Below are 23,517 nucleotides of genomic sequence, written 5' to 3'. Positions count from 1 at the left end.
AAGAAGCTAGCAAATTAACCTTTTATACTTTATATATATGGTGATAATTTACCAGCCTATGCACAGTGTGATGAGCTGGATGTACGATCAGATAAAAATACTGCTTAAATATTCAGCTGTTCATGAGTCCAACTATTAAAAGTTTCTCAGTATTTAAGGTAAACCTGATACTGTAAACTGATTCAGTCTGTTTTTTATGCTGGATTGTGTAAGTGATGACTGAGTTTGGTTTGGTTAGTAGCACACAAACATTTCACTTTACTGATGTCACTTCACAAATGATTTATTTCAGCACTGAAAGCGTTCAATAACACAAAGGAAAACTGTATTCAGCCGGGTCATGTGATCTTAACACGGTGAACACCATCACATACAGCTGAACTCATGTCAGAGGACACGTGTATTATTATACGTATTATTAGACTTCTTTAAGATGTCAAATACATCTTTGGTGTTCCCAGAGTTCGTATGTGAACTTTAAGCTCAAAATATCATCTAGATAATTTATTATAACATGTTAAAATTTACACTTTGTATGTGGGAGCAAAAATGTGCTGTTTTGTGTGTGTCCTTTAAAATGCAACTGAGCTGATCTCTGCACTAAACTGCAGTGCCGTGGTTGGAAAGTGCAGATGAAGGGGTGGTATTATTATAATAAGATCCCCTTATGACATCACAAGGAGAGCCAAATTTCAATTACCTATTGCTTGCTTTTACACATTTTCTAGGTTGATAGAAGCACCGGGGGCCCAATTATAGCACTTCAACATAGACAAAGTCAAATGTTCATGATATGTCATCTTTTAAGATTATTTACATGACTTACATGTTGAGATGAGATGATTCAAACAGAGGTGGAGGGTGAAGAGCTCTAGAAACACACAGATATACAGATCATGATGTTTATCTTCATTTAGTCTTCATCATCTCTACATTATTCAGTATGTGTAAGACTCACCTGAGCGTGTCCCGTTTGCTCAGTGTTTCTCTTTAAATCTCGTACAGATGCGGGCGAGTCGCCCTCTTTCAAACTCCCCACAGACGATGAGTCTGAACAACTGCTTTGAACTGACAGAGAATAAACATGTCCACAGAAAACTCCAACCAAACATCAAAAATAAACTCTACATTATATATTTGTACTATTAAGATTTATTTTCTCCATGAAAATCACTCACATTTAGTTTTTAAAATCATTTAGTCTTCTCATTATTTTCATTATCATTAGTGGTTTAAATAAAATATTAGAGTTTTTTATTTTACATATTTATGTAAAATACAGTTGTATATTTGTGATTCAGTTGCATATTTGTGTGTTTTATAATATGTGATTTGCATTTAGTGATGAAGGATAAAGTGACATCTGGTGGATGACAGGAGAATTACAATCAAACTTCACCCTGCAGTTAAAGAGTTAAAGAGTGTGTACACAGCTAATCAACTATAGTTTATACACACACACACTTGTACTAAAAACCTGACAAAACCTCGGTCCTTGGCTTCATTTTTTATGTTATGATGATGTTAAGAATTATATAAAAATACAATTTTATTGTAAAAATGCAGAAAGTTTTTAGTTAAAGGATTACTCCACTTGATTGTCAAAAATGACAATCGCTTTGCTAGTTAATACCCAGATACTTCATTTGGTATGGTTTAGAGACCTTTGAAGCTGCGTTGAAACGGCCATTTTAAACTGCATTTAAACTGTAAAGTGTTGGGGTCCAATAAAGTCTATTAAATGAAGAAAAATCCTGGAATGTTTTCCTTTATTTCTTCTCAGCTGAACAAAGGAAGACATAAACATCTTGGATGACATGGGGTTGAGTACATTATCAGGCTTTTTCTTTTAAGAAAGTGGAGTAAACCTTTAAGAGTATGGGTTAGGATAAATGTTAAGGATAAAAGTGTACCGTGTAAAATCAGCATAAATCTGCGTGTGTGTATGTGTGTGTGTGTGTGTGTGTGTGTGTTTGTACCTCTTTCGTTCAGGCTGAAACTGGAGTCCAGTTCTGAGTTTTGAGCACCCGTCACATCCAGTAGCAGCTTACTGGAAACTCCCATACACAAAGACTCCTTCAGACACAACTCTACACACACAAAACACACACATCTTACTTAAAGTATTGTTTAAAAATGTCATTATTTGAATTTGAATTGAATTTGCGGATTGGATTTGACAAAGTGTCATCAGGAGGCTTTCTTCTGTCAGTTTGAGTTTTAAGTGACTTGTGTTGAGGTGATATCAAGATGATTTATGACAGGGTGTCTAAACTCTGTCGTGCTTTAAAACCTCAGGTCTGATGAATGATCTTGATGATGGTGTGCTTCAGATGTGTTTGATTGGTGATTGGATTTAAACTCTGCAGGACTGTGGACCTCCAGGATTGAGATTGGACAGTCCTGACTCTTATGAAGTTTATAAACATGATCTATTATCAATGGACAAAAATGTGCCATTCAGAGCTGAATGTATGTGATCACAGTTTCACATACATTTAGTATGGGGGAAGATTTAGATTTAGGCATTTAGCAGACGCTAAATCCAAAGCGACACAATAGAGCAAAACAAGATCATGATTCAAATTCAGCCATTTGATGAACAAAAAACTAAAAGTAAACTCTAAATATATATATATATATATATATATATATATATATATATATATATATATATATATATATATATATATATATATATATATATATATATATATATATATATATATATATATATATATATTTAAATATATTTAAATATATAACATTTTCCATAAAACTAAACTGCAGCATGTCAGAGAAATTTGTGATGTGATGCCTATTTAACTCTTTCCCCGCCATTGACAAGATAACTCGTCAATTAAGAGAAAACGCTTCCCTGCCAATGAAGAGAATATCCGGCTTTCTGCAATAGATGCTTTTTGTTTAAAAGCAGAGGGTCTGTTCTTTCATTTGATATATTGTTTGTTTATATATTTAAAGAAGAACTTTTTCTGGAAGGTAAAGATGCTCCGATCAATGCCGATCTCCACTAATAATACCTGGCCGGACACTATTCTGAATCGATAGCCGATCTTATTACAGCTATTTCATGTGCTACGGCTTTTGATCGGTAAGTCCTTATCGATCGAAAATCACTGTTAGTTTGAGTCGTTTATAACATGCATTTGAAACAGGAACACTCGTCAACATAATTAATAAACATATTCTTTATTATCATGAAAATACCTAAAAAGGTTTGAAGAACAGCAATATAAATATATTAGGGCTGTCAATAGATTAAAATATTTAATCGCGATTAATCACATGATTTCATCAGTCAACTAGCGATTAATCGCAAATTAATCGCACATTTTTATCTGTTATAAATTGACCTAAATGTAACACTTTTCAAGTTTTTAATGCTCTAATCAGCCTGGATTTGGATAATATATATGCTATATGCAAATGTATGTCTACAACAGCCTGTTTACATTTTTAACAGAACCATCAGCCATAGTTTTATAAATGTTTTTGCCTTTAGAAGACCTTGTTCTTTCTCCATTTCTGTTTGCTGCTGATCATTTGTGACCTGTGCTGGCAAATTTAGTTGAGATGAGCACATTTTCAAAAATGTGTTATTTATATTTTAACATTCTCTATTAAAAAACGTTAAAACAATTGGAACAATTGTTGGAATCTGACAAAGCATGACAGCACTACAACTGTTAACGCAGAGCAAAAACAATATACATATATGTTTTTCTTTTATTGTTTAATTTTGAAATTGAGACAGACCGCTTTAAGATACTGTAGGCTAATGCAAGGGTTTAATATAATGACATAACAGATACTTTTCCTTAACAGTTAACCAAACATTCACTTCAGATATAACAGATTATAGGTCATACCTGCGTGAATTCTTGTCAAAACAGATATTTTTAAACCTGTAATTTTGTGTTAGATGTCTATATATATCAGGGTCACGCACTCGCGCGTTTGTGTGCATGCGCTTCAGACGTCTGCATGAGACATCGCTTTTGAGTCTTGTCACTCTTAATAACTCTTTTAACATCAATCAGATCCCGAACTTTATCTCTCTAAATAATTATTTTAACATCAAGAAAGTCCTGCAGTCTGTTTTCTGTCATTTCTGAATGCTTTAAAAACGAAACTAAAAAGTGAAAAAAGACGCATCTTTGCGTTATATGGATTTGGGACGGTACACCTCTCAGGAAACGTGCAGATAAAGAAAACTGCACGTGCAGAAATTTAGAGCATTGGATTCGCTAGATGAGAGCTTAATGTTCTTATTTTTATGAAAACCTCCGACTCATCTATACAGCGCGGGTCACCTGCTGCGTCTCAATTCATCCAGCTGTGGGTCAAACAGAAATTGCGTGTTGCGTTAATCGCGTGTTAATAAAATTAGTGCCGTTAAAATGAATTTGCGTTATAAACGCGTTTATTTTGACAGCCCTAAAATATATCCTTCAGCCATTTTCTGGAGCTGCGTGTCATCATAGCTGCGTGTGTATTGTTCTTCGTCTACAGCGCATTTTGCGCTTCTGCACGAGAGCGCTCCCTGGCTTTTGGATGTAGCGGCATTTCACCGTAATACATTGAGAAACATAGCAAGCATAATCGGCCGATCGATCGGAGTATCCCTAATGGAAGGCATTAAACTTTTGTGAAAATCATAAAAAATGCTGGCAACTTTTTTTAAAAACCCTGGCGGGAAAGAGTTAAAGGCGGAGTGCACAATGTTTGAAAGCCAATGTTCATATTTGAAATCACCTAAACAAACACGCCCCTACCCAATAGAATCTGGACCTTCTTTTAAAAGACCGACCCCACACATACGCAACCCGGCAAGGATGTCGGTTAGTAGACACGCTCCTTACTGCTGATTGGCTATAAGTGTGTTTTGGTAGTCGGCCCGTCTCCTTTTCCAAAGCGTTTTTCAAACATTGTGCATTCCGCCTTTAAATAAAAGGTTTTAGATAAAACGTGTCTGTGTGTCTTTTTATTGGTGACCATGCCTGTGATTTACTGTTTTCTACAAAAAAATCATCCTACATAATATAAAGAAGTTTCTGTGAAAATTAAAGCTTTAGGAGTCGGTTAAGCCAGGACTAGGCCTAAGTTATATACAGATATTTAAGTAGTTTTTTAAACATACCTTTCAATAAACAATACTGGTGTGCATCTTGAGACAAAACAATGGCAATGTAAAATTAAAATCATCAGATTATGAGACTTCAGACAGGATCACAAATATTGTCATCTAAAATGCTATTACATTTGTTTATTACACGGCGCTTTAAAATACTTAATTCTGATTGGCCAGTCGCAACATTTGCAGGATTGTTATTCCCAAATAACTACCGCTTAAAAACTACCCTGCATGCTGCCAATCATTTTGACTGGTACAGTTTAATATTACACAAAGATTAAATATAAATATGTATTTTAATAACATATATGACATTATATTTACAAATGATTAAACCAAATAGTGTGTCTGTGACATTTAAATGTCTTATTTTATCATAAAACCAAAAGTAAACCGAAGTTGCCAAAGGTCTGCATTAGTTAAAAATGAGCAAATAAAATATTTCAAATCAATATTTAATGTTCCTTACCTGACTTATGAGGTAAATATCAGTGTAATAAGCAGGATAATGTACAGTCAGCAGGATATTTTTGTGAAATAAACCCCTTCAGTGTGATACAAGACACCAAGAGACCTTATTTCTGCAATAACAACCGGCTGCCTGTACATTATCTCTTACTTACTTATTAAACTGATACTTCACCCAAAAATGAGTCTTTATTTTTGTTAAACACAAGTGAAGGTATTTTGATAAATGACAAGCAGACAGTTGATGGTAGCCATTGACTTCAGAATAAAGAAACTCTGAGGAAATGAGAGAATTTTCATTTTTGGGTGAACTACCACTTTAGACATCCAGTAAACACAAGCAAAGCGAATCACTGACAGTAATAAATCATTAGTTAAAAAAACTGCCCCTAGACAACACACGCACACACAGTAGAGGTGTGACAGAAAAGTCTTTCAGTGTTGTTTTAATGATAGATAAATAAGAGAGTAATAGTCTGTGTGTAGTTAAGGGTTCACTCATTAGGGAGGATGGGCTCTAACTTAATTAAGCGGTTTAACTAATGGATTTGAATGAACAGACTTGCGTTTAATAGTGATAAATGTTGTGTCAAAAACTGCAAACAGCAGCTGTTTTAAACCCCAGATAACATCACATGTGTACTATACACTACACAACACAACACGACATAATAATACTGCCTCATCTTAACCCAGCAATCCCAGAATGCACTATGACAAGCTCAGCTTCATGTGCATTATTGACTCAGCTTTCACATCTGTGTTTACAATCACATGACATTATGTTAAGATCAGCTGTGTGTGTGTGTTTTTGATTTATGAGATGCAATCAATAATGAAAAAACGATGAGTTTCTATGAAAATAAATGTTGATATATACAGCTGTCTCTTGCTTTCGAAGACAATAAAATGAAAGGGGATGTAAAAAAGCATTTAGTGTCCCCAGAGTACATATGTGAAGTTTTAGTTCAAAATACCCCACAGATAATTTATTATATAACACTTTAAAAATTGACACTTTATAGGTGTGAACAAAAATGTGCCGTTTTTGGGTGTGTCCTTTAAAATGAAAATGAGCTGATAATGCAAACACTGATCACCATAATGGTGGTTTGTTGAAATTGAAACTCAGTTGTGCTGTCAATTATTTTCTCTCTCTGTAAACTAAATGGCAGTGCTGTGGTTGGATAGTGCAGATTAAGGGCGGTATTATTATAATAAGATCCCTTTATGACATCACAAGGGGAGACAAATTTCACTGAGCTTTTTTCACCTGCTTGCAGAGAATGGTTGACCAAAACTAAGTTACTGGTTTGATCTTTATCACATTTTCTAGGTTAATAGAAGCACTGGAGCCTCAATTATAGGACAAATTCATATTTTCATGATATGTCCCCTTTAAAGGTTGAGTTCTGTTAAAAGTCATTTAATAAAACACTAGTTTACTACATTACTCAGTATGGTATTAGATGTCTATATCAGGTGTTACTTGTCTAGGTGAGAGCTGAAATTCAGACCTGTGTTATGCATTGCATGAGTCCAGAGGAGCTGAGCGATGTCATGAGTCCAAGCTTGTTTCTCCTGTACAGTGGAGGTCTGGAGAGTGAGACAGTCCTTGGTGCGAGACACCTGTCTCACCCACACCTCAAACTTCAGTCCGTCCTCACCCACATTCTGAGTGAGACCCATCTCAGACGACTGTGAAATGAGAGAGATGACCTAAGATCATTTCAAATAAGACTAAACACAGATATTTTGCGGTTGTATATGTATCGTGTGTGTACCTTAATACTGTGTTTAAAGCTGTACTGACTGCATCCAGGGTTTGGTGTTTTGTGTTTGGTGAAGATGATGTAGTTCTGATAGAGGAAGACGTTTCTCACACCCGTCTTCTTCCTCCTGCCTCCACTGCATACACACAACTCACCCTGACGCAACAGATCACCACGCTCAGATACCGCTACCGGACACACACACACACACACACACAGTATAAAACACATATCATTTATTCAAACTGCGTCTCATTGGATTGGATATATTAAAAACACTGTCGCTTAAGTGTAATGTGGGGTGTCCAGTCATGAAATATATCTTAAAAAACTCAAAAAATGAAAGTTTCTCACCGGACACCCTGTGATGAGGTCACTGGCTCGCAGATCCTCTCCGTGCCGCTGGGCGTGTCTTATAATAGAGAGGGCGGAGTCAGAGGTGGGGTTAAGACCACCGAGCTCCTCCAGTGTCTGGCAGTATTGCTCCAGTCTCTGAATGGGAGCGGAGAGACACTGAGGAAATGGAGGGACGGGAACAAGAGAGGAAGACAGCTTTGACTGGATAGAGAGAGAGTGCGAGAGAGTGAGAGAGAAAGGGTTAGTTTATCAAAAACTCCATCCAAACCCATATGAGTTTCTGTAAAACACAAACAGACGAACGATCATCTTCAATTAATAAACAAAATCCAACTGAATGAAATGTCTTTTTTTGTCTTGTTATCTAAAAATCTAAAATTAAGATGCATTTTCTTGATGAACAAAATGACCTAAAAAATAAGTAAAAAAATCTAAGGTGCCAGAGAATGCATATTAATAATCTGTTAAATTTTTCTCTGATATCTACATAGAAGGTTTTGTGGCTTTATAAAGTGGAAAAATGATCCAGAGTCAGTTTTACATGTCCATTTACAACCCTAGGATTTGTCTTTATAATGAAATGTTTTATTATTACCTTATTTGAAAGGGTCATGAATAATAATGTGGAGCTCTGCTCTGATTGGCTGTTTCTCCTTCAGTAGCTCTGTGTGTGTGTGTAAACAGATCTTATGTTTGAGTCTGTATCAGATGAAGAGACAGATTTTGAGGAATAATTAATTATTTGGAGATTGTAAATGGACAGTTCTGAGTGAGTTTGTGTTTTTTCCCGGGAGTTGCTCCTTTGGGGTGCTACTATGCTCGAACAAAAACTACCAGAACAATCAAATTGTCAGGGACATTTGTGGATCGGAAAGATGTTTTTGCCGTGCCTCCTCCGGGTTTTGGCAAAAGTTTAATTTATCAGTTGACTCTGATGGTCGCTAAAAAGATGGAACACAATGAAAATGGGCAACTCGGCGTGCACGACAACGTGGATATAACTAACGTCGTTGCCAGCTCCTTTTCCGAAGCCTGTGTGAAGATGAAGTTCATCTAACTTACGAATGGTAAGAGATAGTCTGACTGTGTCATGACTTACGGTGCATTCACACGGGGCATAAGCGTTAACGCTTTCCATTCATTTTTAATGGGTGACGTCATGCGTTGACGAACTGAATTGTGGATCCGTCGGCGACGCGTCAGTGCCGTTGCTCGCGGCAGAAGTTGAACGTTTCTCAACTTTTCAAGCGGCAAGGCGTGCGTCAGCCAATCAGATCGCCTTATGCAAATTACCTAGACAGAGCCAGCCAATTACGTTTATGGAAGAACGGAGCATGTGTAGCGGCCACTGTGATTGGATCTTGGCCACGCTTCAGACAAGCCTTCCGTTAAGCGTTAACGCTTACGCCCCGTGTGAATGCGCCGTTAGTAAATAACTCACAATGTTGTAATACTGTATGAATGAAATGTTGTAAACTTAGTAGGTGTCAATGTACGTTCGCTAACTTGGACTTAGTTTAATCATAATGTTAAGTGTCATTGTAGCGAAATAACTAGCAGTTCGGTCAGGTGTAAAAGACGCCATTTCAACATACGTTGCACACTCAGTTGCTCTGATTGGTTGTAGGTCTATCCAATTGAGTGAGAGGCATTTTTTGTCCTGGTTCCGTTTAAACTCGCACTATTATCACGGCCCAATGGAGCGGTATCAGACTCAAATTCTGACTAAAATTGAGTATGACAACGTCAGGCTAGTTTTTTTCAGTATGGAACCGCAAAAACGTAACTGTCACGTCAATAGTAGAACTTCAGCCTAAACGCTAGCATATAGCATTAACTAGCATATAGCATTAACTCAACAGACACAACTTTGATTTTAAGCGCAGACTCTGTCAAGCACAAACTTTTATGTGTTACTTTGCAAAAAACTCCCTGTGCTAATAATTTTTTGCTTATACCCTTTATAGGGTTTCCCCAATAAAAGAAAACCATATAGTTTAGCTTAACAACAAAATTAAAATTGAAGGACATTTTGAAGACTTTCCTGGTCCAATACCCTTCAATTCAAGGACTAAATGTGGGGACACATTTCAAGTGAGAGCAAGGTTACATCGTGTTATAGGGCTGCACGATTAATCGCATTTTTATCATGATAACGATATGCGTGCCCCACGATTAATTAATGACAATCGTCGCCATTAATGTGTAAAGACCAAGCACAAAACAGACGGTCTAGAATCAAGCAAAAAAACTGAACTGCTTTAAATGCAATAGTAGTACAGCTGTAAGGAATCTGTGTAAGGAGTTTTTTTGTTATTTCTGTGGATTTCTTTTGTAAAATCTATGCAGAATTTTGCGGAATTATTTAAAATGTTTTAAAAACATCTAAGATAATTTGAGCTGTGAATATTATAAAACAATAAAATATTTTATAATATATGCCTATAAAATGTATATAATATTATATACATGGCTGTAAAGTGTAATAAAAATACTGAAGTAAATAATAAATTATCGTAATTTTTAATCGTGATCAAACGTTTGAGCAAAACAATCGTGATCATAATTTTTCCTGTAACCGTGCAGCCCTATCGTGTTACCTTTAAAGATACATTGTTACAGCTCCCTTTAGAGGGAACTTGTGCTGCTTCACTGCAGTGACACTTTGTGGACGCCTCCAGGGGTAAGTGCGTCTGAATGTGTATATCAAATTCAACCAATGGTGAGGCTTAACAACAAAGACAGGGAGTATATCGCTATCTGAAATATTGCCGTTACAGGGATGCAGGAAGTATGACAAGAGAGACGCAGCGTCTCGTTCCCTTCTCAGGGAACAACAGTTACATACGTAACCCGAGACGCTTTCATGTGTCAAACACAACTATGCAAAAAGCATTTTGGTATGAATCAACATTCACATACAGAAGATATAAGTATTTAAAGCCAACAGTTTAGCACGTGTGCTTAAAAAAGTCTAGAATTTTATGATATTATCCTACACAACACAGGGAACAATATGGATTTTTTCCCCAGAAAACTTCTTGCATAAAATAGATTCAAGCACTTTCAATGACCTGTATCTATGTATGTAGATTTTCAAAAACTTCCCACGGCCTTGAATTATTCCCCAGATTCACATACTTTCAAGGATTTCAAGGACCAGTGGGAACACTGAGTAAAGACAGATTTCCTGTCTTCTTTTTGAGCGACTATATGTACTATAGGTGGTGACATCACAGCTTGCGAGAGTCCTGACAAATCTCCAAATCCCAACAGTTGTGCGCATAACCAGTTAATTGCATTTAAACGCATGAAAACAAGTTTCTATAACAAGCAGATTTTTGATAGTTATCTGCTTATTCTGTGCATGTAAACGCACTCATTAATCATTACTTTATTTCCTCTATAGTTTGTGTTTCACAGTAGAACGAATGAACACAGCAGAATTAATACGCTTTTGGTTTTCTCACCCTGAAGAAGTCGGCAGCCTGAGTGATCAGTACAGCATCCGGCTCCGGTTTCATACGGATGTAGTGGGAATACAGCAGGAACTGATCCCTCTGTGAGGCAGAGTACATCTCTCATGAGTATATTACATGACACCTCGCTATAGGGGTCCTAGTGTTACTTACATATTTAGTGAAGCAGTCAGTCTGCTGTAGTGTCTGGGAGAGAGCGCCCTCCATGGCAGGGAAGAGTAACTGCGAGTGGAATGCAGAAAGGCTTTTCCAGTTAGAGAAAAGTGACTCGGTTTTGCCCCTCAGACCAGACGGGGCGTCTGAAGACTCCAAGAGGGGCAGATAATTTTCCTCCACGCCTTTAAGTACAGATACATACAGACGCTCGGTGCTGACCAGCCGACACCACTGTAAATACAGTTTACTGAGAGAGAGAAAAAGAGAGAGACATTCACATACTTGCCCTTGTGTATTTTCTTTTCACAGATGTTTTCAATGTAAAGCAATTTTACCACAATAGTGTGAAAACTATCAGTTATCAATTTCTGTACTGAAATGAAAAGTCAAACAAGTTCTCAAGCAGACCTCTGTGCGGTCACCCCAGCTCTCTCCAGACCCGTCTCTCTTTCGGTTCGGTTGAGCAGCACGTGCTGACGAGTGAAGCCCGTGTGATCGGCCACCTCTTTACTGCTGACCTCCACTCCTCTGATGAGCACCCCCCCACCTCCGGCCGAATCCTTCCATCCAGGTGCCGCTGCAGTCACCCCCGCCGTGAGGATGGAGTCCGTCAGCCCCCGTTGGCTCAGCCAGGACAGCGGAGAGGACTGACCCGACCCAGGCTCCGCAGGTTTGGACACGGCGGCCGAACGGCGCGGAGCCAGCAGAGCCTGAAGATCAAAACTGGGATGACGTCTGCGGGGAGGTTTTGGAGGGCGGGGGGCGTCTGTGGGCTACAAGATGAACGTAAACAATTAAAATAAAATATAGGCGTAGATATCAGCACACACTATAAACAGCAGCAATGAAAAGATTTCCTTAATAAACACTTGATAATCAAATGCAAGGAAATCTAAATAAAACTGGCAAGTAAATAAAGTTCACACTTTGAAAGTTTAATTCATCTAAATGAATGAATAAAATAAATAAATAAAAAAAATACAGAAATAAGCAAAGTATTGTGCACTAAAATCATTGTAATTCACGCATCATATTAGCAGCACAAAGGGTTGTGGGTTTGATCACATACTGATGAAATGTATACCTTGTAATGTACTGCAAGTCGCTTTGGATAAAAGCGTCTGCCAAATGCATAAATGTAAATCTGAATCTTAAATGTGTCTCCTGTCATCACCTGTGTTCAGATTTGTTGGGGAGCTGTTTAGGAAATACATCAGTCTTATATTCACTGAATATGATTTAACTGAACCTCTTGCTTTGAAAAATGATCCATTGAATGAGAGTTGCCTGCACATTGACGACACCTGCTGGTCAAACATCTGTAACTGCAGTCAAATACAGCTATACTAGTGGTGTTTCCATCTAAATGTTAAAAATTTGCAAAAAAGAAAAACAAAGAAATGCAAAGGATATTTGTTTCCATCCAGTTGTTCAAGCGAATGACGGTGGTATGGGTAAACAAGGCACGCTTAAAAAAAATGGAGACAGGACTGCATTTAGTTACGATTGGGCAAGTTTTTATTTTTTATCAGTGCAGTTTGTAATTGCCAAACTGAAAGCTGGGCACAAAAGATGGAAAGCAGATGTTTTAATGCAGGCACTAACAGCAGGGATATTATGACGACGTCAAGCCCCATATACAGTGGGGCAAAAAAGTATTTAGTCAGCTACCAATTGTTCAAGTTCTCACACTTAAAAAGATGAGAGAGGCCTGTAATTTTTGTCAAAGGTACACGTCAACTATGAGAGACAAAATGAGAAAAAAAATCCAGAAAATCACATTGTCTGATTTTTTTAAGAATTTATTTGTAAATTATGGTGAAAAATAAGTATTTGGTCAATAACAAAAGTTTATGTCAATACTTTGTTATATACCCTTTGTTGGCAATGACAGAGATCAAACGTTTTCTGTAAGTCTCCACAAGGTTTTTACACACTGTTGCTGGTAGTTTGGCCCATTCCTCCATGCAGATCTCCTCTAGAGCAGTGATGTTTTAGGGCTGTCGCTGGGCAACTCAGATTTTCAACTCCCTCCAAAGATTTTCTATGGGGTTGAGATCTGGAGACTGGCTAGGCCACTCCAGGACCTTGAAATTATTCTTACGAAACCACTCCTTCTTTGCCCGGGCGGTATGTTTGGGATCACTGCCATACTGAAAGACCAAGCCACGTTTCATCTTCAATGCCCTTGCTGACGAAAGGAGGTTTTGAGTCAAAATCTCATGATACATGGACCCATTCATCCTTTCCTTAACTCGGATCAGTCGTCCTGGTCCCTTTGCAGAAAAACAGCCCCAAATCATGAGGTTTCCACCCCCATGCTTCACAGTAGGTATGGTGTTCTTTGGATGCAACTCAGCATCTTTCTCCTCCAAACACAAGAAGTTGAGTTTCTACCTAAAAGTTATGTTTTGGTTTCATCTGACCATATGACATTCTCCCACTCTTCTTCTGGATCATCCAAATGCTCTCTAGCAAACTTCAGACGGGTCCGGACATGTACTGGCTTAAGCAGGTGGACACATCTGGCACTGCAGGAATTGAGTCCCTGGCTGCATAGTGTGTTACTAATGGTAGCCTTTGTTACTTTGGTCCCAGCTCTCTGCAGGTCATTCACTAGGTCCCCCCATGTGGTTCTGGGATTTTTGCTCACCATTCTGGTGATAATTTTTACCCTATGGGATGAGATCTTGCGTGGAGCCCCAGATCGAGGGAGATTATCAGTGTTCTTCTATGTCTTACATTTTCTAATAATTGCTCTCACAATTGATTTCTTCACACCAAGCTGCTTACCTATTGCAGATTCAGTCTTCCCAGCCTGGTGCAGATCTACAATTTTGTTTCTGGTGTCCTTTGACAGCTCTTTGGTCTTGGCCATAGTTGAGTTTGCATTCTGACTGTTTTAGGTTGTGGACAGGTGTCTTTTATACTGCTAACAAGTTCAAACAGGTGCCATTAATACAGGTAACAAGTGGAGGACAGAGGATCCTCTTAAAGAAAAAGTTACAGGTCTGTGAGAGAAAGAAATCTTGCTTTTTTGTTATTGACCAAATATTTATTTTCCACCATAAATTGCAAATAAATTCTTAAAAAATCAGACAATGTGATTTTCTGGATTTTTTTCCTCATTTTGTCTCTCATAGTTGAAGTGTACCTATGATGAAAATTACAGGCCTCTCTCATCTTTTTAAGTGGGAGAACTTGCACAATTGGTGGTTGACTAAATACTTTTTTGCCCCACTGTATGATAAAGACAACATCAGATGATACAGTTAGACGATCAGTCACGTGGGTTAATGTTCACTACGTCAGAATTTATTCAGCAAATTCATTTCCATCTTCCATTATTCGAATGTACTTTTTTGCAAAAAAAAAAAAAAAACAGCTCAAGAGAGTGTAAAAACTTTTTTTTTGCAAATTAAGGGTTTTTTATTGAAAATTTGGCATTTCCATCACTCGTTTCTTCAAAATGCACATAAAATCGAGATCATGGAACCTGAATAAATAATTTTTATTTAAAAGCATTTTACACTATACTGAAAAACAGATCTGTCTAAACCTTTACGGATAAGTGAGTAGAGTAGAGTATAGTTGAGTACTGTCTTACGTTTTAAAACGAATGGTTCACTGATCAAGTGTTTGTATTCTTTTCACACTTGTCAATCAGACTTTTTCCATGTTTAAGTGCTACGATTGGGTCCCCAGTGCTACTATCAACCAGTGCTGGGCAAGCTACTTGGAAAATGTAGTGAGCTAAGCTACTAGTTACTTCACATTAAATGAAGCTTCACTACACTGAAGCTAACCCCCTGGGAAATGTAGCAAGCTAAGCTACATCAATAGTAGCTTGCTACATCCAAGCTACTTTTTTATTTTTAACCAGTTTTATTATGTAATTATTTATTCAGTTTAAATTGATCATTTTGGTAATTATAGGCAATACACGCATAATGTAGGCCTAGGTACTTCACATTTTGGGGCTGTTTGCTGGACTTATCCTACTCCCAGAATAAAATGCATGTTTGAGCTGTCTTTATTTAAAAACACCTGGCCCTGACATATCTTAACACAAGTGTCTCTAACGTGGGCCCGCAGGCAGCAGGTAGCCTGCACAGAGTCTGTAAGGTGCCCGCCAAAGCACATTCTATTAATAATTTCAATTGTAATATTTATTACATGTTTTTATATTAGCTTGGCTTGATGACATAACCCAATCAGAGGTAGCACGAGTCTTCACAGAATGCGAGTGGTAATGTTTTGTGTGAATGAAAGCTGCACAACTCGAAAATACGGAACAAACGACATCCTGTGTCGATTCAAATGACGCGCTTATTCTCAAATTCAGGACCACTTCAGAAATGTTTGGAAAATTGTAGCTTGTGTGGAAGCTACCTCACTACTTGGTCAGAAAAAGAGCTTAGCTACTGAAAAGCTATTTGATTTAGAAAGCAGCTAAGCTTCCACCAAGCTACTGAAAAATGTAGTTAAACTACTAGCTTCGCTACTTGTAGTGAAGCTACTGCCCAGCACTGCTATCAACCCAGAAAATATGAAAAAGATCAACCAAGTAACTTAGTTTTGGTAAACCATTCTCTACAAGCACATGAAAAATAGGTCGTTGAAATTGGCTCTCCTTATGATGTCATAAGGAGCTCTTTTTATAATAATACCGCCCCTAAATCTGCACTATCCAATCACAGCACTGCCATTTAGTGCAGAGAAAAAGAAAGAGAGAAAAAAATTCACAGCACAATTGAGTTTTAATTGCAACCAACTACCATCATTGCGATCAGTGTTTGCATTATCAGCTCATTTGCATTTTAAAGGACACACCCAAAACGGCACATTTTTGCACACACCTACAAAGTGGCAATTTTAACATGTTATAATAAATTATTTATATGGTATTTTGGGCTTAAACTTCACATATGTGCTCTGGGGACACCAAAGATTTATTTGACATCTTAAAGTCTTGTGCCATGGCCCCTTTACATATAATATAAATTATACATAAATATACAAATTTTTATACACATGTAAACATTTCTTAAATAGATACATGCATGTGTGTGCATTTATCTATACAAAGTTATTATGCACAGTTCAAACAGATATGATGTAAACAGAAACCTTTATTTTGCTATAGATTAATCGTGATTAGTTGTTATGCATCCCTATATAATCCCAACCAAACATCTGCGCAAGTGACAAGCCAGGGTTGCCAGATTCGTGTATCAAAACCATCCCAATTATTATTCACACCCCAAATACCAATAACTAATGAAGGAAATCATTTCATCTTTAACTGCAGAAAAAAATCCAAATCTGAACTCCGCCAAAAAGCAGAGGACTTGGCAACGCAGCTTACAGCATGTCTCCTCGAATTCACACTTTATTCTCTGGATAAATGTACAAAGTCAAAGTTTAGTTGGACAAGGTTGCTCTTAAGAAGTTAAGACATACAACAATTCACGTGTTTACATGCATACTTTTCTCCTGATGATCGGACTACACCACCCCTTTCAATACGGTCAAAATTTGCATCCGATCGACCTCAATCGTATTGATTAAAGTGTTTACATGTCGTATTTTCAATCCGATTGAGCCATTAATATGATTACAAAGAGATGATTTGGTTACATACTAGGACTAGGTAAAAGTATCTAGTATGATTCAGTTTGTCCACTGTACTGGGATGGGTCTGTGTGGGACGGATCCATGCGTGTCACGCTTCATACTCGAGTAGGCACTTCACTTATGTGTGTGGTATTTCATAAGTGTGTGTAAGTGAACTCTGATCTGTTTACTGCACAGATCCTAACAGGAAGTTCAAATGTTAATATAAATGAAGACTCTTGTCATCCTGTGATGAATGGGACTGTAAGTGTGGCATTAAATACAAACACACTAAACTAAATAGCATCATTCCCAAAGGAACCGACTGAACCTCTAAGATAAAATGTAAACACACTTGATTTTTAAAATGTGCAATACTTGTGCATTTCAGAATGAATCTGACTAAACAAGCTTTACTTTAAATGGCATCCCTCATTCAGATCCTTTAAAAAGAAAGACAGCAGCAGTATGAATCAAGTGAACGTGGTGAAGAGGAAGGTCATAAAAACAGCACGTGTCCGGTCTCATGCATCTAACTTTCATCTGAAACAACATTTGGTTCTACTTCCGTTTGCATGCACAATCATCCTTTAACACAAAAGTATACTTTCCCCGAAACAAACAATACTTACATTCTTCTTGCCGGCGTGCAGCAGGTTCTGCAGGAACTTCCCTCCTCCTGCATTGACTCCTTCTTTCTTCTTCTCTTCCCCGATCTTCAGCGTCGAGCAGTTCTGTGGGCGGAAGAGAGACGCCAGCGAACCCCAGGACTGCAGGCCACCTTCTCCCCCCGCGCCAGGGCACCAATCCGGCTCGATCTCCGTCTCCGATTCACCCAGACTGGATGTGCTCGAAGCAGGAGTTCTCCCCCGTCCGCTGGAGTCGGGCTCCTGACCCTGGGCCGCTGTGTGGACCCTGTCCGTCTGCAGGATTCTGTTCTTAAACTGAGCCAAAGTTTTCTGGTAGCGCTCCAGAGTCTGAGACCAGAGGTCCAGCAAAGCTCCCCCGCCCAGATCCATCGCCAGGGCCCGAGCGTCCTGGAAACGTGATGGAGGGATGGGTGGGAGGGAGGAGAGAGGAGAGGAGGAGGGAGATGAAGATGACACCACATCACACCACTGAGAGGCCTGTGGAGGGGAAAAGAAACGAGTGAGAAACAAGAGTAAGTCTGTGTGTGTTTGTGTGTGTGTGTTTACGTGTGTGTGTGTTTTACTTCAGTAAGTGTAGACAGAAGTCTCTGTGTGTTGTCCAGTTGCGTCCAGCAGTCTGACAGACAGTGAGACACGTCTCGCACTTTTTCCCTAATGGGAGGGAGTCTGTCCAGTACTGTCTTGAAGCCGTCCCAGTCCAGATCAGACCAGCTCTCCACTTCTCCCAGTAACACCAGAGTCTCACTGTGAAGCTCCTATAAACACACACACACATTTATCTAGCTAACTATTGTAATAGTGGGCGTATAAACTTCTTATGCTTTTATATAAAGCTAATAATAAATATATAACTATAAGAAATAGAAAAATCTGTTTCACAGATTCAAATTATCTTCACATATGATTTTCCAATTCAGGATATCCATAAAGGAATGATTTCTGGAGCAAATGTGTCCCCAATATTTTTAATATATATACCTGTAAAGTCATCTAAGATAAGACTAAATATTGACTAAATATTTAAGTTAATAGACATGGACACTGAACTCATGCCATTCAAACAATAAAGGTGCGATGATTCGACTGTTTTTATGTTTTATACTGTTGTCTTAGGTCTACTTAGGATGTTTGCATGGTTTTTACATTCAAAAATATCAAAAGCAATAAGTTATAGGCTATTTCACACCAGCCACGGTGGAGGCATGAAGCGCGAGTGATTTCAATATTAAGTTAATGTGAAGACGAGTTGACACTCGTCTGGAGGTCTCGCGGCACGAATGAGGCGTTTAGCGAGGCATGGTTGACGCGATTCCGCCTCGCTTACGTGCAAATGGCGTGAATTGAGCATCGCCGTAGGAAACGCGCGAGTTGTAAAATTTGAACTTTGGTGGAAATACGCGCTGCGTTAACCAATTAGGAGCTTGCTCTAGTAGTGACGTGATTACAGGAAGCGAGCGGAGTTGCAAGAGCCCCTCCCATGACGTGAATTTCCGTGTAAATGTCTCTATGGCCAGAATTTCACGCACGGCTTTCAAGTGAATTTGACGCCTCAAACATGGCTGGTGTGAACACACAGTGAAAGCTCAGTGTGAGAAATGTTTGTAGACGACAATGCCACTGGGTTTCTATAGAAATGTGAAGCAAATATTTTCAAAATTTGCAAAAAATAAATAAAAACAAACAAATGTGAATTAGATTTTAGTTACAATCTGCAAGTTATAAATTTACCTTAAAATTGAGTCTTTGATGCAGGCACCAGCAGCAAGGGCATTGTGACAACGTCAAGCTCCATATATGTTAAATACAATGATAGCGGAAACAGCTAGACGATCAAGTGGGTTCTTATTCGCAACGTCAGAATTTATTCAGCAAATGCGTTTCCATTAGGGCTGTAACGATTAATCGTGCCAATGCGCGTTTTCTCAATGAATGAATTTTAATGAATTTCGGTAAAATCCTGGCACATCCCTTTGTGCCACAGAAGAAGTACCATTACAAATGCTATTCCAGGAAATGTCTACAGGAATATTTATATCGCTGTTCTTCAAATTGTTTCAGGTATTTTCATGATAATAAAGAATATTTTGAATGATTTTTATTTGTGTTGCTTTTTTAAATGCACGTTATAAAGGACTCTGACTCATAATGATTTTAGATGGATAAGGACTTCCTACAGACCAAATGCCGTAGTACACGCACAAGCTGTGCATGAAACACATAATCGCAGCCTTGCGATTCAGAATCGGTTTCAGACCGATTTTTAATGGGACTTAATGTAGCGATTTAATCGTTACATCCCTAGTTTCCATCTGCCATTATTCACATTTACTCTTTATTGCATAAGTCAAAAACCACCTAAAGTGAGCGAAAAAAACTATTTTGCGAATTAAGTGTTTTTTTCCCCGAAAGTTGCCGTTTCCATCACTATTTTCTTATGAGATACTTCAAAATGCACATGAAATAAGTGTGGTGGAAACCCAGCTACTAACTGTAGGCATCCATAGTTTATATTATAGCTTTTTTTTTCGAGTTACAGTGATGTTTATGTAGACTGCCGCCCATGTTTTGATTCGTGCTTTCTCAATGCATAACACACAAAAATACAAACACTCACCATAGCAGATTCTCTGAAGCTCTTAAACTTGTGCTGTTTGAGAGACAAGCTGCTTAGAGACAGGGGAGGAAGTTTGTAGTCCTCTAACTGTTCCTGGACCTGCTGAATCTCTCGCTCACACTGGACCAAACACACACAGAGAGAGAGAGAGAAAGAGAGAGAGAGAGAGAGATTTCACATAACAGTTTCACTGTTCGTCCAGATTTATTCAGTGAGACAAGACACTTTATTGTGATTGTTTTCTTCTTATTTGTGCAGTTTAATCTTTGAAATTATCCATCTATCCAGAATCACACCTGAATACTATCTGATGGACATAATCCCTCACACTCACACTTATCCAGTTTATCTACAAGTGCAGCCAATCGTCCCAATGCGTCCAGATCACGACCCCTCTGATTGGACAAACGCACCAGACGGTGAAGCGCATCGTCCACACCATCATAGAGGTTAGAGGTCACTGCCAAAGCAGCCCTATACAAAAATAATTAGCACTTAGCATTTATTCAATTTCTTAAAGTTTGATTGATAGGTGAGTATTATCGATTAGTCTCTATTCATACTTGCAATCTGGTGATTTCTGTGCCAACCCTGACATCCCATTGGCCAGACTTGCGAGCCAAGCCCCGCCCCTCTGCTGCAGCTCCGTCAACCGTTGATCAGTGAGGATGCTCGTCATTAACTGCGCGTGTTTGCCAACGCTAAGAGGAACGTTCTAGAGATGAACACAGAAATGTACTATTATTATGAACTAGTTTTGAGAGATAAATTAAATATTTTGATCATTTATCTCGTTTGTAAAGAGTCAAAGTCTGCTGTTGTACCTTGATGCAGTCAGGTAGTGGCTGTGTGTCCATCGACTGCAGTGCATCTCCCAGCAGGGTGAGGGCGCTCTCACAGCGCTCAGTCAACTCTTCCAGACTCTAAAGCATGAGCGTGTGAACATGTTAATGTGATGCAGCTGTAGGCTGGGGCTTGTGGTCATTTATAAAACGTTTATATTGAAGTTTACTGCTGCTCTTTATGACTATAACTTATTTTAGAGTCTAAATGTTAAATATGGTTTGTTGTGGGAGATCTTCTTAATCTATTTAACCAAAGTGTTAAGTTTACACACACGCACACCACTCTCCGACTATTTTTTGTTTCCCCTCTTTAACCACTGAACACTGAAGTTGAAATCACTCAGACTTGAGCATCTGTAAGTCGGATATGCTTTTATTATATTAACCATGCTAAAAATCACTGCTATATGTTGATTTTGAACAGTATTTGTTACTTTTAGAAACAGTACTGTTGTCGTTTATACCACAGAGGTCATGTTCCCATTAAAGCACTATGCTTAAAACCCTTAAGAGAATAAGACTTCATTAATAAGTGAATGGCCACATTTACATGCACCCTTATATTGCGATTATACTTAACCTCATGTAAACACAATACTGCGATTAAAATAATGCGATTAAGCTCATAATCACAAGAAGTATAATCGTATTAAAGCAGGTGGCGTACAGCATTTTTAATTGCAGTATGCGGAGATATAAACACTTTAATCACATTTATACCACAATAACTATAGTGCGTGTGTGTTTTTGTCACACACCGTAAGCGCAAATTTGTTTTAAACTTGAAGGATGCATCAGTCTGCCTTCATCCATAAACAGCTCAAATAACAGCAGTGTATTAAACTATTACAGGTTTGTCATTTAACTCAAGTAAATTAAAACAATGGACAGAATATGTGAGTTCATCATCTGTGGCTATGTGTAAATAATAAACATAATCATTAGCAAATAATCAGAAAATAAAAACTGCATGTAAACAGGAGTGAAGAGGTTAAAGGTCCAGCCGTGTAAACATTTACTGCGATTAAGTCCTTACTCTAATTATTGGAAATAATCACATAATTGGTGTGCATGTAAACATAGTCACTGTTTGCACTGTAGACTGACTGATCATCAACATTTTCGTCCAATTTTCCAGTTTTCTACCTAACTAGTCAGCAGATAAACGGTGCTTTTGGCAAACTGCAAACCGGTAAACTTATTTAATGGATGTTTTCTTTTAAGTTATATTTTTGGGTCTTTTTATTCCCATACGGACTACCGGCACATTCGGGAACTTGACTGTAAATTTCGTCACCGCTCCTTTTTTGGGGAAAATAAACCAGACTAATTTAAACGATCATTGAATATGGAGAATTGCATAAGTTGACGTCCCTACATCTAAATATACAGAGTTTGTTCCAAAACGAGATAACTGTTTTTAAAAATTTTGGCAAAACATGTTTATTGTTATGCTATCATGTTTTTATTGTGCTACTAGCTGTATTTTTTTAGTTCTAAAGGCTTAAATCAAACAAAACAACTGCAGTTTGATTGATATTAATTGGAATGCACAATAAAAAAAAAACGTTTTTTGAAAAATTTTACAAATCTTGTTTCGGAACAAAACTCTTATATATGGCATTCCTTCAGTTAGTGCTGCACGATATATCGGCCGCCGATATAATATCGGCCGATATGGTCATTTTTTTTAAACACATCGGCATCGTTCCGATGTCAAAATAGGGCCGATGTGAACAGGCCGATAATCATTCCTGTGTATTTGACGTGTGTGTAGGAGACGTGAGTGTGGGGGCGAGTATGTTTGTTTTTGCACGAGCGCATAAGTTACACATGTGCTGAAGCCTGGTCGTTCTTCAAAGTGTCTGAAGAAGATCCTCGCTATGCTGTATGACAGGGGTGTCCAATACGTCGATCGCGATTGCAAAGGCAATGCCGGTAGATCGCACATAAGTTAACTGTGTATCCTCATGCTGCTCCATGCCTCCAAGAGTAATTGTGACACAGTGTGACAAGTCTGGACACCCCTGCGGCTGTATGCAATGAGAGTGTGGGCCGGGTGATGCGACGTGGAGTTCGGGCCAAATTGTTCAACGCAACCAATTTGATCACCCACTTAAAAAATAAGCATCCCGAAGCTTACAAAGAATATGGGAAATCAGCTAATTGATGACATTTTGCACATGGGTAAAGGTGCCCAATCAGTCATTTCTGGAAATAAATTACAAAAGTAAAAAAAAGTGTTTTGGAAAATAGCTCTTTATTTGATTATCATTAAAATGTGTTTTCTATACAGAGATATCGGCATCTGCAAATATCGGTACTGGCCATAACAGACAAGGGTCATATCGGTTATTGGTATCGGCCAAAATCGGTGCATCGCTACCTTCAGTCAATGGTACACT

At 38.2% G+C, this 23,517-nt stretch overlaps 1 protein-coding gene across 2 annotated transcripts in view; it reads right to left on the bottom strand.

The window, feature by feature from the left end:
* arhgef40 (Rho guanine nucleotide exchange factor (GEF) 40) overlaps window positions 1-23,517 on the bottom strand; it is a 42,255-nt gene that overhangs the window by 1,060 nt on the left and 17,678 nt on the right. For both annotated transcript variants that reach the window (XM_073859605.1, XM_073859606.1), the window contains exons 12-26: window positions 21,092-21,190; window positions 20,831-20,982; window positions 20,605-20,741; window positions 20,268-20,389; window positions 18,217-18,408; window positions 17,636-18,130; window positions 11,796-12,160; window positions 11,385-11,634; window positions 11,223-11,312; window positions 7,757-7,953; window positions 7,408-7,594; window positions 7,141-7,321; window positions 1,980-2,090; window positions 959-1,068; window positions 827-871 (exon numbers count right to left, since the gene is read on the bottom strand). In XM_073859605.1, the coding sequence (XP_073715706.1) occupies window positions 845-871; window positions 959-1,068; window positions 1,980-2,090; window positions 7,141-7,321; window positions 7,408-7,594; window positions 7,757-7,953; window positions 11,223-11,312; window positions 11,385-11,634; window positions 11,796-12,160; window positions 17,636-18,130; window positions 18,217-18,408; window positions 20,268-20,389; window positions 20,605-20,741; window positions 20,831-20,982; window positions 21,092-21,190 (2,715 nt within the window). In that variant the 3' untranslated portion in view covers window positions 827-844. The remainder of the gene's footprint in view (window positions 1-826; window positions 872-958; window positions 1,069-1,979; window positions 2,091-7,140; window positions 7,322-7,407; window positions 7,595-7,756; window positions 7,954-11,222; window positions 11,313-11,384; window positions 11,635-11,795; window positions 12,161-17,635; window positions 18,131-18,216; window positions 18,409-20,267; window positions 20,390-20,604; window positions 20,742-20,830; window positions 20,983-21,091; window positions 21,191-23,517) is intronic.

This window comes from Misgurnus anguillicaudatus, chromosome 21 (assembly GCF_027580225.2).
Source record: "Misgurnus anguillicaudatus chromosome 21, ASM2758022v2, whole genome shotgun sequence".
Classification (NCBI taxonomy): Eukaryota; Metazoa; Chordata; class Actinopteri; order Cypriniformes; family Cobitidae; genus Misgurnus; species Misgurnus anguillicaudatus.
The sequence above is the reverse complement of the archived record's forward strand: the minus strand, read 5'-3'. Positions and strand labels throughout refer to the sequence as shown.